General features: G+C 37.0%; 1 protein-coding gene across 1 annotated transcript in view; it reads right to left on the bottom strand.

Annotated features, from left to right (window-relative positions):
* The window catches only part of arhgap15 (Rho GTPase activating protein 15), a 728,119-nt gene that overhangs the window by 493,065 nt on the left and 218,440 nt on the right, over positions 1-16,614 (bottom strand). Inside the window, exon 7 of the mRNA XM_059970253.1 lies at positions 10,887-10,976. Coding sequence (XP_059826236.1) covers positions 10,887-10,976 — 90 coding nt within the window. The remainder of the gene's footprint in view (positions 1-10,886; positions 10,977-16,614) is intronic.

Here is a 16,614-nt window from a genome sequence, read left to right as displayed (position 1 = left end):
ATCACATCAGTAGTTCTTTTTCTTCATTATTTTTATGAGTGGTGGGGTGGAGATACTTCTCTATCAAAGAAGGCATGAGTTGCTCTTTCCCTCCACTAGTCTGCAGGTCACCCTTGGGCAGGGTGTAGCACCTGCTCAGTCATGGGAGTAAGTGGTTGGTGGTGGTATGAGCAGCTGTTGCATATCACATGTCCTGGCTATGTGACCTCTGACCCCAAGCAGACAATCTCTGAAGAGTATTGATAATAGCTTGGGTCACCCATCTTCTAAAGACACTGCCTAGAAGAAGACTTTGGCAAACTACATCTGCAAAAAAACTTGCCAAGGACGATTGTGATCACGGGACTATGATCGCCTTACGGCACATAATGATGATTAAACTGTCAGAGATGAAAGGTGGTGGGTTAAGTTGCTGCAGTGCAATATTTTCAGAACATATCCTTGACAATGTTTAGGTGTGTCAGCAAATTAATCATTCCTTCCTTCATTTCTTTCATCTGATGCTTAGGAGACAATGCTAGTTTTCACATAACTGCATGTGAACACTTTCTCAAAAATCTGGACAGAAGTTAAAAGAAAATATGTCATCTTGGAAATTTTCATTCCATTTTTAGGTGAAGCAAGTACTCATATAAATATAGAGTGTTACGATTAAATGTCTTTTCTTATTTTATGCAATTGAAAATTAATTTATTATTTGGTTGTATGGTACAGTATCTTAATACTGTACTGCTAGCTTGGAAATCTATGGTGGGAATTCCATTTGACACTTCATGACATCAAGAAAGATTACTAAAGAAGAACGACAGGAAACAATAGTTTCAACATGATTTATGTAAATTAAAGCTCAGAATGATTCAATATCAAAGTAAGAATTAGTTGTGGATTTGTATGGTCTTTTTCGTAAGATGACCACAAGATAGTTTTGTTGAGAATCTTACGGAAATGTATTATAATATTGAAATTAGTTCAACGTAAATAATAAAAATGTAAGCAAAACTGCAAACGGTGTCATTTAGAACACAATATTGAAAGTGTGCTTGGTAGCAAAATAAAAGGAGATGATAACAGAAACTTAGCTCACTGCTTTGAAGAAAGGTAAAGACAAGAAAGGAACCAGCCTCAGCTTCTTGATCTCTGGCTCAGCTAGACAGGGTGATGAAGAAGACTTCTGGCACACTGGTCTTCATCAGTATAAAGGTCATGATTATATTGTAGTCGTACAAGACTCTGGTGAGGCTGCATTTGGAATATTGTGTTCTATTTTAGTCATTCCTTTACAGAAGGATGTCATTAAGTTGGAAAGAGTGAAGACGATATACAATATGAAGACACAGCAGGGACGGAGTTTAAACAGAGATTGACCAAGTTAGGACATTTTTTTTTATTATTGTACCTTAGGTGAAGAAGGGGTAATGTGAAAGAGATGTATAAAATTATAAAGGGTATAGATAGGGTGAACATGTACAGTATGTTCCCTTGTTTAGATAATCAAGAACTAGATTACATAGGTTTAAGATGAGAGGGGAGAGATTTACAAAGAACCTGAGAGGCAACAGTTCACCTGGACAGGGGTCAGTATATGGAATGATCTTTCAGAGGAAGATGCATGCATACTTGGACGTACATGGATAGGAAAGGTTTAGAGTGATATTCCAAATAAATGGGAAACTCATTTGGTAAGGAGCAGATAAAGAGCCTGTTTTCATTCTGTATAATCTTATGACACTTGGATTCTCACCATGGTTCCCTCTAAGCTGCATGGATGCACAACCACTCAGGAACTGAAATGCTCCCGCGCACATCACCTTTGTTGTGCACAGTTTTCAGGTTGTGTAAAAATTTCCTGCTCACAGCAGTGTTTGGTCATCACAGCTGGAAAAAAAATATTAGAGGGAACATTGCTCATCACAGTTAAAAGACCTTGGGCATAAGAACTGGAAACAAGAGAAAATCTGCAGTGTGTGTGTGTTTCTGGAAATCCAAACAACACACACAAAATGCTGGAGGGACTCAGCAGACCAGGCAGCATCTATAAGAAAGAGTACAGTTGATGTTTCAGGCTGAAATCCTTCAGCAAAGAACTGGAATCTATGGGGTATTTGATTTATGGATGAAGAAGGAGATTAATATGGGTCTTGGTAGTTTAGTCTTTATATGATATGGGCTAAATGGCTTTCGTCTGTGCTGTAAACTTGTAGTATTTCATCGAATCAAAGTGATCTTCAACATGTGCTTACATACAATGATATTGGTCCACTTATTAGAATAATAACTCTATCTTGTTTGTAGTGTAGATGTGAACATGAACAGTATTTGAAGGAAAAATTTCATGCAAATGAGATTGGAAGAGATGCAAACAATTAAAAAGCAGCAGAATGTTTTTTTTTAATTAGTCTTGGAAACACATAATCCATTGGTAAAATTTGCCAAGGCTGAAGGGGATGACAGAAGAAGCTAAAAAGTGACAGAGAGAAAAATAAATCTGCAGACATAGATGTACAGGCAAGTGATGGTTCAGCTCAACACTCAAGGCAACTCAAGTGAAGGTGATGATGCAGGATGTTGAACGGAGGAAGGTGGCAGTATTCACTGCATACACCATACAAGCATCATCCTGATGGATCGAGATTACATCAAATATTGAAGGAAATACAAGCAGGTTCAGAACTAAGCCAGCCCTGTGCTGTTTGAAACTGGAAACTTTACATCTACCTCTATTACATTCGAAGGCTATTTGTGACAATGATCTTTCAAAAACTGCTCTCTGACAAATATAATCTTGCCCATCTGTATAGTTTTTAACTTCAGAATATGACTAATCAGGTTAAGCTGCCCAATGAACAACATGGCATATGTCTTTTCATGGTGTAATACTGAAAACATAACATGCTGACGTGCTTTTGAAAAAGACATCTAGTATTACAGTTGATGAAGCATTCATATATCCGATTTGTGCCATCCAATCTGTTATCCCAGCCTCCTTTGGAAATAGGAGGCTGTGTTTGCCAAGGCAAAGTATGTTTTAGCTTCTTTTTGTAGATGTGGGTTTGAAAAGTATTGATGGCTGAGTTTGCAGCATTATCTCTCACCTGACAGGAGAATTCTTTGTTCCTAACCCTTCATAAACTACTACACATTCTTTTGGTGAAATTTCATATGAGAAACTTACTCTGCCTAATGTTTGCTGTTGGAAAAAGAAGGCAGATGAAAAATAACAGAGAAAATAATTTTGAAAAATTGTACAGAAATGATCATTTTAGTAGAGATTCCTTCTCCATTCCTTAACAATTTTAAAATCTTCATCAAATATCTGCACATTCATAAAAGAAAATGAGAGGTAGAAGTAATTACAAAATATGATGCATGATGTCATGAAGGTATCATCATCAGTCTGTCTACATGCATTCTGAATTGTTGAGAGAAGCTGCTCTGAGGAAGAGAGTACATGGAAGTTAAGAAAGTAAATTTGCACAAAACTCAAGGCCCCTGCCTCCTTATTGTGCACTCTGAGACTTGGACTATCTATAGAACAGAGGTTTCCAACCTGCAGTCCTTGGACCTCTCAGCTAATAGTTAGGCTCATTCACATAAAAAAGGTTGGGAACTCCTGCTATAGAACATATGTTAAGGCTTTGGAGGAATACCATCATTGTTGTCATTACAAATCCATTGGAAGGAAAAGTATGTCGATACATTCCCAAATATGAGACCTTGTTTACCACTTAATCAGTTTTCTTGGGTAGGCATACCATTCATGCTTCCAACCCCAGGATCCCAAAGCAAGGACTGTGACTACATCACTCTTGATTAAGTTGACTACTTCCTCATCCGAGTGTCTCATAATTGTTACTGTGATTTATCAGTCTAAACTTCAAACTTGTGCAGGTCTTATTGCATGATTGTTTAGTCTCCTCAGAAATTAGAATTGCACATTTGTTCCTTCAAGGGCATCACCTTCTAATTGTTAGATGGAAAGATGAAGTGGACACATCTTGGACACTTCCCTACAGAACTGTTATCACATCTCCAGGTATGGATGAATGACCAGAAACAATCACAACTGTCTTGTTTCTGTGATTGATTTCTTGCTTACTGCAGTAATTATCCATTCTGTGCACATTAAAGTTTTAAGTGTTTCATATGCTCATGTATCATCATGCTATCCCTATGCTGAGGTTTCATAAGTGATCTTTTAATGAATACCCTGAACAATTGTTACCCTTGTGTTTCCTTCATTCAAATACATTACTGATTTATCATCTCACCAAAACCAATTTAATTGATTTTAATCAAAATATAAATTATAAAGGAAGAATATTACTTTGCAATAGCATCTTATACCTAAAATCTAGAGCAGTTTAATTATTGAATTTTGTTGCAACAAAGCATCTCGCTCTTTCATTCTGTTGCCGTATGCTTCCAGTTTCCAGTTTAGCTCTCATTTCTTGTTCAGAAATCTGTTGGTCACATAAAATTACCTGACATTGTGCTACTACAATATCAAAACTCACCAGAGGTTGTTTCAAAGCTTGCTTGACTGTAGAACTAGTTGGAAAACTAACAACCTTAGCCACTGCCAAAGGTTCACAGGAAGAGGAATATCCTAGTGGCTTTAAACTTACTCTTCACCCACTCATCCCAAATCTTTGAAGGCTAAATCACAGGGTATAGATCTTGAAAAGCTAATGACAGAAACAGTCAACTACAACATTTAATCTGCTTCCACTTTCTTCAAGGCAGTCTATAATTCTGCACTGTGGTGGTAATACCAAGGAGAGCTGAATGCATTTGCAGTGACACCTTGACTCCTGAAGCTATATTTTGAATTCAGTCTTTAGGGATGTGAAAAGAAAAGCAAATATGCTTGCTTTTGGAGAGATATGTCAAATATTCATATGTGAATGCAAATCCTCAAGATGCTAAAAGATACTGCACAGGGTTGCTCCTTGATGATCCTACCCAACATATGTTCCTCTTCATAATTAGTTTCCTGGGATCATATCAACATTATATGTTAAGCAACTTCGCTATTGGTTTATTAGACCATGCTTTGGATGCATTACCAATATAATAGCATCCATGATTCAGATCATGAACATCTATGTGAGCATGAGACATCATATTGCAATCACACTTCACTGAAGAGACCAATCAAGTGGGTCTTTAAATTTCAATTTTGCACCCTAATACTTTTACCACAACAATCATGTTGGAGCATAAACATTGAGCAATAAATTTAAAACTTATAGAAAACACTTAAGTTTCGGATAACATTGACAATGCTTCAGAATAAACATATTCCTTTATAGATCGATTCCTCTTTAAATTTTATAATTACATTTTTGAATAATATTTTATGGTACAATTAAGGAGTACAATTTTAAGGAGTATTGTATTTAATGTATTAATTCATTGAACATATTTAATCAGTTTTTAAGAGACTTTGAACATTTCTTTACTTTCACGAGAATTCCCATCAGATGTTTTAATCCTCTTGACAAGCAATATTCTTGTAAAATGCATTTTATTCAGATTTTTCAGTCTATTCCAAGAACTAGAGAAATTTTCTAATTAGCATGGAATTGCTCTAAATTTCTTAAAATCCAATACTGGAAAAAACAATTGTGCTGCTGTTTGTAAGGTTAAAAGAGGCTTAATGAGGAAATTTCAGCAGGTCTGGAGCAGTACTCATTCCTCATCTTCCCAATGTGCAAGGCTCCAATGAACATATACATTATAAGGTTAGATAAAATAATTTCTCTACCAATTGAGGTGTAAGGGTGCTCCTTCCATCCGCTAGCCTGTTGGTCACCCTTGGGCAAGGTGCCAGCACCTGCTTAGATCCCTGAATAGGGTCATGCATAGCCATGGGGCAGGCGGTGGATGGTCACATGGACAGCTGGTACATACCACAAGTCCTGTGACCACTGATGCCAGGCAGACAAACATTGAAGAGTAGTGTTAGTGGCTGAGGTCATCCATCTTGTAAAGACTGCCCAGAAGAAGACAAAGGCAAGCTACTTTTGTAGAACCATTTGCCAAGAACGGTTGTGGTCAAGATCATGATCGCCCACATCATATGATACATAATAATGATGATGATTAAAAGAATTTCTGTATGGTGCACTAATCTCCTGGGTTAAAGGACACGGTTCTCTGTTGCAAATTCTATGTGTTTCAATTCATGAGATGATGAGTCCCTGAAAACTCCATATTGGTTAAAAGTTCTTTTAAAAACCTTCATTGCCAATTACCCATCTTGAAATTATCAATAAAATCATTTGAAGAATATACTTATTTTCCCTGGCATCTTCTTCACTTGCAGTGACAACCTTGCAAAGAATATTCATAAAAAGGTTGCAATGGAAGAAGAAGGAAATGAGATTCCTGCTTATTTATGTGCATCAGGTTATGTCTGTGAATCAAGCGAGGTATAATTGCAAATTTTAGTCGCCATCAATTCACTCCGATTGTTGAGAGTTATGACAGTCCTTCCAAAAAAAATCTTATCTATTTCATTGTAGTCCTGCAAATAACCTTTGTTTAAATTCCACTTATAGCTGTTGCAATGCTTCTGTAATATTACAGAATGATAAGTAGAACACAATTTATTTATTGTTGTTCATGTTTAATCTTGGATTAAACCACTTTTCACGTTGAGACTTAATGAGATTTCTGAAATTACACTAAAATAAACTACTTAGCATTTCTAATTGATCTTTCTGGAACAATAAAATGTCACATCACACTGGTAAATTCAGAAGCTATCTAAAAATTATCATCTGAGATACCAGCTTAGTTCTTGAAAGGACATTTTTGTAAACACGTAGTGCAAGAATTGTAGTTTTACAATTTCATTCTAAGAAGACTATTCAACATTAAAACAAATAAACAACCAATGGACAACTGTGTTGAGAACTGTTAAATGTTAGTATTATATTTAAGAATTGATCAACACTTAATAGCTATTATGAGAATAATTTTATACCATTTTGAGCAATTTTGAATCAGGGCAGCCTGCAGTTAAGGAACACCAAGCTGAACTGAATGTGCCTGTACTCTTTTGATTTGTGTTTTGTATTCTATATTCCTCACTTGTTGTTTTTAAGCCATTTGCACATGGTGGAGGGAGGGGTGTTGATGTAAATTCTTTGTATGGGTTCTATGTTTTTTTGTGTTTCATGGCTGTATAGTTTGATAATGTATGTACTTGGAATCTTTGAATCATTGAAATATTTAAACTCCGATAGAAGTACAAGCCTACTTCACTGAAATAGACACTGACACTATAAAAAATTACATTGGGGCAGAGAATTCTGGACTATGCTCTGCTGTTTCTACCAGTAAAAACATCTCCAAGCACATTACCAAGAGAGATGGAGATCAAGCATTTCCTTTCTCTACTGGCACAAAGTATAGATAGTTTTGTGCTAACAATAGTGTTGTTAGAAAACAACATTTGTACAATATGAAGGATGAGGAACTTGAGAAAAGGTTTTAATTACCAGTCTTCCCAAGTTTAAGTGATTAATGCAATTGGCTTGCTGAAAAAGCCAAAAGCTTAACCTTTAGCACAAATATTTAAAGAAGTGCATACCAATCCAAGATGTTTTCTGATGCCATGAAACTGAATATGTTACAGTGCTAAAATTGCACTATTTGTTTTCAAGGCTAAATGTGCAAGCTACTTCCATGAAGCCCTCTGTCAATTCTGTATCTTGTATCTTAAGTGCAAACTTAACTGATGCAAGATACTGATATGCTGCCAGCTTGGACATAATCAATCAGGTCTAAAATAAAATGTGATCCAAGATTGATGGCCTCACTTCAGGAACATAAAAGGACAGTTTTGTCTACGTTGTCTTACATCAGGCATGAGTTCTGTCAAACCAAGCAGGATTAGCTGTGAGAAAGCACAGAGAAAATTGTGATCCACACCCAGAGCTTCCCCGTGGAAGGAGCATATGGGCTTGTCCAAAGAGACAGTTAAGGATTTTACTAATTAAATATAGAATAATCAGCTTAAAAATGAGTTCGCTAAACTCATCTTGAATTATCTATCAATATTATCAATGCAAAGCAAGTTCCATGTTGCAGAGTGAATTTTATACTTGTGTAAACATATTTTCGGAATAGAATGGATACCCCCTGAACAGTGAGATAATAATGTGTTCAAAAACTCACTTGGAAGAATATGCCAATGACATTAAAATTAAATTATTTTCCCCCATTCTATAATACTGCTAGGTACTGAAATGTAAATCCATAGCCCAGCTCTTTTCACTCTGAAACAGTTGCAATTGCCCACTGATGGAATTAAGAAAATTGACGTCCTTCAGCAAAATAGCACTTGATTTTAAAGTGCAGTCTAGCCCAACAACATCATTTGAAACATTTTGTAAGTAATAGGCTTTCATAACCATTATTTTTTTTTGTCGTTGTAGCCAGCAGCACAACCAAGATGTGCTGCATCAGCTTGTAATGGGAAATAAAATAAATGCATTTCAATTAAGGAAATGTGGCACAGTTTTAAATTTAAAATCAGGTCTGATTACTAGCCATGACTCTGGCTAAAATATATAAAGATACAGGAAATTCAGAATGTTAGAAATTTGCATCTACACACAAGCATAGAGAAAAACATGCATGCAGACATATCAACCATATAAGTATATGTGTGTATATATACATATATGTATGTATATATAGGCATGTATATATACAAAGCCTTGCAAAGAAACATGCAAAGTGATGTACAAAGACCTATAGCAAGAAGCACATTTATACAGACAGAATGATGCATGGGAACTGAAGTCAGACCATGGCACATTTCCTGAAGCACTTAACCTCCCGCTGTTGATTGACATTATTGTCCACCTTTAGTATGCTTTAATTTAGTCATTACATAAACTGTTATGCTGATGACACTTCGGATTATTTGGGTTTATAGAGTAATCCTTCCCAATCCTCATCGCCTCAAGTTTCAAACCAAATAACAAGCACTGAGCTGCCATCTTATACTGAAAACATTTTAAGCATGCAGTTAGTCATAAACCCATGTTATTTGAGGGGTGTAAATAAAGTCTGTCTTTAGCTAAGTTGATTCAACCTGCTTCAAAGTAAACTAAACAGCTCGCAGTCAATCTTGTTAGATAATTATTGGCTGTAATCTTGGAAATGTGTGTATTTAGCCACAGGCAGTAGTGAAAATAAACAGTGCATTTGCTAACACTTGGACTAGAATTTTATAGAACATTCTAATAAAGTAGTTTTATTAATTTTTTAAACTTGAGGTCACTAATAAAACATATATATCTACAAAATGAAGGACAAATCGGTTTTATAAATGTGCTGCATGTAATTGTGATTGACATTGAATCGAAAAGGAAAAACTGCTTTGTATTCAACTCCATAGATCTCTCTGGATTTCTGGATTGTATAGTGAATAGATAGCTTGGAAGTTTATTGGAAAAAATTGAACAAAAAGCTATTTAACTCATTTGCCTAGGCAAAACATAATGTGTATCAGGATGGAAGATGGTGACAACTGAAAAATCTAGACTTTGAATTAAGTGCAACTCTATGGAGGTTGCTGTTGTCTTGTTGTTGAACTGTACAGTTTGTTGTCTTTATATGGAGATGCATGTGCTAGTACAGACACATTTCTCAAATATTTTAAACCATTGCCCAATCCACATCTGTGGAAATAACAGGAGTGTTAGTGTGTACCCATTGTCTGCGTATCCTTGTGGGGATTTCACATTGGAAACCTTTGATGTTTATTCTCTCCAGATGAGAAATGAGGCATTGGAGAGCAAGTTACCACTATCACTCAAAACAGTTTCAATCTAATTCCATTAATGATTTTCTTACTTCACAGTGTTTTTCTTGGCAAAAATATTGCATGAAATCAAGCAGTTCAATGATTAATCAATAGCTTCTTATACATTGATAGGAATGATAAAATTAAAAAAGCTAAGAGAGTGACGGAGTGTGATCTTAACAATCTTATAGTTGATCTGTGGATTGTCCAATATCTTATCCTTTATTGCGGGGGGTGCTTGTTAACATGCTTCTAATACGTTACTGCACACACCCTAGTCTAGCATACCAAAGTTGCTTACTGGTTCTGGTCCAATCCTACATCAGGCTGGCCTGAAGGCCAAACCAACCAGCAGAAAAGTACATCTGTCACCAAGTTTCAAACAAGGATGTTGAGAATAGATTGGAAAGTAGAGACACCCAAACGGCAATCCATGTTAATTCTTAGGGACATTAAACTACCTCAGCTTTCCTTGGCCACAATAAAATAACTCCAGCACTCACAATTTTAATTAAGAAACCTAATTTTGCCACACATTCAGAGCAGTAGGCTGTTAAATTATTATGGGGGCATGTGGATGGGGTGCCTACACCCATTAAAGAAACTTCAGTACCACTCATTCACAGGCCATCAGCCTGACCAAGATAAAGCATTAATAAAAGCTCAAAATGCTATTTAAAAACAAGTATCAAAAAGAGTTGAAGGGTCAGTATACATGGTAACTCCATTGCAACTTGTTTCCAATGAAGAGTGAGTTAATGTTGGCTCATCATTGTCCTTATCCAATACAACTCAAAGATGCTGCAATGTATGAAATGGCAATATTGCTAGAAAGGGTTTCTATGTTTTGTTAGGGAATTATTACATATGTTATACACCAGATTCTCTATATATCGATATGTTTCCAACACCATCAGTGAGTTTTATATCTTTCCTTACACTCTTTATTGTCAAAAATAGAAACTGATAGAGCTTCACAGTACCCAACAGCTTTCATACACAGTGCTTATGAGGTAGAAGTGATCACAATGTTAATTAAGCTCAAAAAGATCAGTCCTACCTGAAGCACATTCTTTCTGCTGGATTTGTCTTTTGCCCATTCAATCTGAGCACCACACAGGTCCGCATTTTCCGGCTTACAGCCCATCTTCTGTACAGAGGAGTGGAAGTGAAGAAATAGATGTCAACTCAGAATCTCAGTATTCTTGTGAGGACACATATTAAACATGGGAGGATTATTTAGAAGGGATAAAGAATTGTTTTGACAAGTTAAATAGAAATTGAAGTTCAGTATTTAATTGAACACTCCAGGATATCCAACATCAAGAATTGGAATTCTAAGTAGTGGTATTTCTTTTATCTGCCTTAACACAGGAATAATTCTTTAAATAAAACAAAGTTATTGTTAGCAAAATTATTTATGCATCTCTTTTATATATAAAAGTGTTCCTTTAATCTTATTCTGGTGAGCACTTCAAGATTAAAGACGTCATTGCTGAGGATTTGAATATATTACTTATTATCAAATACTTTAAAGGCAGTTGCTGCAGGTAGTTCCACGGTCTAGCATCCTGAGCTTTTCCCCTGTTGCTTCTCAACTCAGAATAAGAAAGAGCACCCTCTACTGCTTTTCTCAGTTGCTTCACATTCTCTAAAATACTTCTTTGCATCTCCCTGAGTGTGACTAGTTAGTTTTGGTAATGTGTGACTAGCCAGTGACTAGTTAGCAGGTAGCTTGGTGCCCGATTAGTCTGTCACTACTGACAAGTATGCACCAATTGACTGTGCCTGACTGCTGAGAGAGAAAGGGAATTTTATTTAAAATGATATCATTCGGATACCATGTACTGTTTTCAATTTAACGTCACTGATGGTCGTGAGGTTAAACAATAAGGCATTGTAAGAAGCCAATGTGATGCTTCAGAAAACCTTAATGTGCTGTACTGCCCACAAAGCATGTGAATCTGGAAGATACCAAATCAGACAATCAGTCAGCAACATATACTCAATATCATAAGCCATGGTCCAGACATGAGACAAGAGTATACCTGGTTGTTTTATGTATATGGATGTGTAAAGAGGTGTGTTGTGGAGGAATAAGGAACTAGAAAAAACAGTGTTACTAGTGTGATTCATAGTTTGAGGCCAGAACTGATTCATTGTCTAAGATAGCAGAAGTCTAGAATAAAGGGAGGAAAGTGGTTGCTATGCTAAACATACCCTCCAATAGACTCAGACTTGACATTATTCAAAGGGGTTGCTACTGAACCAGCACCTCAGTTAGACGCTTAGCAACTATGCTATAGATCAGCTTTTCCAACTTGCCCATTCATTTTCAGCAACTTTCTCAAAGTACTTAGAAAATTGGCACAAAATTTATTGTGTGTATTACTAAGATAATTTTGTTATTACCTTCTCAGTGTTGAAATGATACTTAAAGAGTTAAAATAATATGATGCCACTTCATAATTAAAGGGCTTTCTTTATACATTTATTTTCTTTGTTTGTTGCCCAAAAACAGACTGGTGGCAGCCAGCCATGCTGCCTGAGGTCCTTGCCAAATGCATCCTGTGCTAACTCCCCAACCAATTTCTGCGGATAGTGGACTCTGGAGTTCCAAAAAATCTCACACTGAACATGGGGAGCATTGCTCAATTATCATTTACCACAGCCTGGATGTGCACCATATGAGTGCTCTGATGAAGTGCCTTTTATTTAGTGTCATGTGTTTTAAGTCCTCTAGCACCATCGTCTGTCTTTTATCATACATACAAGTCATTCAAAAACAGAGATCATTAAATTTCATTTTTCTTCAATTGGTAATGTTTGGAATCAATTCAGTGCTAGTTGATTGCATCACACATGCAACCCTGCGCATCCAGCTGAAGCCTTGTTGCAGAAGTAAGTTCCTTTTGGTAGAATACATCAAGATGGGTTATATATGATATAAGGCATAAGAGTTAGGAGAAGAATTAGGCCTTTTGGCCCATCAAGTCTGCTCCACCATTTCATCATGGCTGATTCATTTCCCTCTCACCCCCAGTCTCCTGCCTTCTCCCCATATCCCTTCATGCCCTGACTAACTATCAATCTCTGCCTTAAATATACCCAAAAACCTGGTCTCTATAGCTGCCTGTGGCAAAAAAAAATTACAGATTCTCCACTCTCTGACTAAATAAATTTCTCCATATTTCCATTGTAAATGGATGTCCCTCTATTCTGAGATTGTGTCCTCTGGTCTCAGACTCCCCCATCATAGGGAACATCCTCTCCACATTCACTCTGTTGATGTCTTTCAACATTTGGTAGGCTTCAATGAGATCGTCCCTCATTCGTCTGAACTTCAGATAGTACAGGCCTAGAGTCATCAAAAATGTATATAAATTGTGAAGTTCATCTTTACCAGATTATTTTTTTACATAATAGCATTGAGGAAGCATACATGGCCAAAACAGAACCACAAGCCGTCGCAAAGATACTGAACTATCTGAAGAAAGTTCATCAACCTAATTGCTGGTTCACCACAATTCTTCACAAAGAATACTGAGAAAATTTACAAGGATATTGCTAGGACTTGACCACCTGACCTATAGGGAAAAGTTGAAAGGTTAGCCCTTTATTCCCTGGAACATAGGAGAATGAGAGGAGATTTGATAGAGGTATACAAAATTATGAGGGATATAGGTAGGGTAAATGCAAGCAGACTTTTTCCACTGAGGTTGGGTGAGTGCACAACTAGAGTTCATGAGTTAAGTGTGAAAGGTGAAATACTTAAGAGAAACATAAGGAAGAACCTCTTCACCTAGGGGACGGTGACAATGTGGAATGAGCTGCCAGTAGAAGTGATGGATGCAAGGTTGATTTCAACGCATCAGAGAAGTTTGGATACGTACATGGAAGGGACGACTATGGAGGGCTATGGTCCAGGTGCGGACTGATGGGATTAGGGAGAATAATTGTTTAGCATGGACTAGATGGGTTGAAGGGTCTCCTTCTGTGCTCCATGACGCTATGAATAGCTGATCTGCATATTTCCAGCATTTTCAGCTCTTATTTATTATGGACCAACAGACAACTTGGACATAATGGGGACTATATTGTGGTGGATCATGAGGTTGTAAAAGGCAATGTATTAAAGAAATCCTTTCCTTATTTTTATGAATGTCATATTCAACGCCAAAGGTTGTGAGGTGTAACAATAGCCAAGTCCAGTCACTCGCTTGTTCCTTTGAAGTTGATAATAATGAGTGCAAGTCACTGGAAGAAAATAGAAAATTGGTGTTTGAACTGGTTACCGTAATAGTTACTGTATTTCCTATCTGTTTAATAGAAAAATGACAGATAGAGTTATATGAAAAGACAACATTTACCAAATAATCCCTCTGGGTAATAAACTCATGCACTGCGAACACAATCTTAGCTAAAACAAATGGAAACAAGATTTTGGTGTCACTTCATGGTTATGTAATGATCACTGGGAACACAATTTAAAACAAATGCTCTGTTTAAATTCAACTACTCCCAGGTAGAAATAGGAATGATATCCCCACACATAGTTTCCTTCAATCTTCATGACAGTTATGCAGAAGGTTTTGAAAATGCCAGCTTCTAATATATGTTCCTTGGACATTGCCAGAATAACCAAATGAGTTGAAGGAAATCCAATACAGAGCTATAATCTAACTTATCTGTCAATCATATTTATTGAAAAAATGTTGGAAGAATTATATCAAATATTGATAGTTTACATTATTATATTATTTAAGCCCAATCCCTCTGTCTCACACCATACTCTCACTGTATACACCTTGAACCATGTAAAACCGATATAATATTGAGACTCATTTCATTACAAAATAAATATTACTCAAGAAATACAGTGACTGATAGAAAAATGCAACACATAAACAGGCTCTTCAGCTCTGCTGAGCCATGCTTGTATGTTAACATCGTCCTATATAAACCCAGTTTCAATGTTTGGCCCATAACCTCTCCAAGCCCCACTCCTTCATGTTTCTATCCGAATTCCCCTTAAATGTTATAATTGCACCTGCCTCAAAACTCATCAGACATTTCATTCCAAGTACTCACTAGCTTCCATGTAAAGAAATTACCTCTCAAGACTCTTTTAAGTCTCTCCCTTCTTAGCTTGTATTGGACCCTTTAGTATTGGACTCCCTAAATCTGGGGAAAAGAATTTGATCATCCACTTTATCCATACCCCTCGAGACTTTATCAACTTCCACGAGGTCACCCCTCAATCTTTTGTGCTTTGGGAAACAATGATTCAACATGGCCAACCCCCCGCCCCCCACCTTATAACTCGGGCTCTTTAGTCCAGGCAGCATTGTTGTAAATTGTTTCTGCACCCTCTCCAGGTTGACAATGACTTTCCTGTAACAAGAAGCCAAAAACTGTGCACACTACTCCAAATGCATCCACACCAATGAGTTATATAACTTCAATAAAATGTTCCTACTCTTAAACTTGATTCCCTGACTGATGAAGGCCCACATGCTAAACACTTTCTTCAGCACCCTGACTACATGAGGGGCTGCTTTTAGCAAACTCTGCACTAATGCTCCCCACTCCCTCTACTACACAACACTTATTAGTGCCCTGCCACTCAATGCATAGGTCCAGCCCTTGTCTGAATATCCAAAACACATTGTGTCACACTTATCTAAATTGAAATCTATTTGCCATTCCCTTGCCCACTCCCAAACTGCTCTGTCATATGTATGGGGTCTTTGCATTTCATGGTAACCTGCTTCACAATCAACAGGTCTCCCTAATTTAGTATCGTCAGAAAACTTGCTAATCGTGTTATTAACATTCGTAGCAATAAACTATTTATCTGCCTAATTATGAGACTCTTAGGTAGGCACATAGATGATTAAGAAATGGAGGACTATTGGGGACGGAAGCTTAGATTGATTTTACAGTAGGTTAAAAGGTCAGCACAACATCATTACTGTGGTATAATATTCTACATTCTATAATATTGTAATACTGTAATATTCTATATCACCGAATTACAGAGGTCCCATCAAAGACCCCCGAGCCACCTCACTAGTCACAGGTCTTCAGTCAGGGAATCAAGGTCCCCAGCTTTATGACAGGGTTTCATTCCCAGCAGCTGTTTGTAACACAAATTGGTTATGCATTCAGAATGAACAGAAGTATCTGAGAGAGTAGAGGAAGCTGGCACAGGAATAGCAGGACACCAACAGCCTCCACCGTCGGTCACTGATCGAGTCTGTCCCGCACTCAACTCTGCTCAGCTTGAACCAGCCCGTGGCTGATGTGGCTCAAAGGTCAGGGAGAGAAGGCAGAAGATCCTTACAGCCCCACTGATGCTCGCAAATCCACTTCTGCCCAGACCACCTGTCTCCCAGATGCTCGACTATATGCATGGGATGTCCATATGTTGAGTGTTTGTAACTTGAGGAGCTCCTGAACTTCACAAACAAAATCAGCTTAACTGTTCATTATTGAATTGCACTTTTTGAGTTTGCTAAATGCAAACTCTTTGATATGGTTCCAAAGCTACAGTAATAAATTCATTTTAAGTCTTAAGAACACCATTGGGTATAAAACTCTGAAAAACAGCTGTGAAAGTTTTTTTACATAAATGTCATTCCTCATAAATGTCATTTCTCATCCGTATTGGTTTCATTCTTACTGTACAAGAATTAGAATTAAAAGGGTGATGGAGAATTTCACCAGATTAATAATTAATTCTGTTGTCATTGTAAATTTTTTAAACAATCTCAAAAGTTGCTCCC

Source organism: Hypanus sabinus, chromosome 5, assembly GCF_030144855.1.
Source record: "Hypanus sabinus isolate sHypSab1 chromosome 5, sHypSab1.hap1, whole genome shotgun sequence".
NCBI classification, from domain to species: Eukaryota; Metazoa; Chordata; class Chondrichthyes; order Myliobatiformes; family Dasyatidae; genus Hypanus; species Hypanus sabinus.
This window is presented reverse-complemented; position numbering and strand designations above follow the sequence as displayed.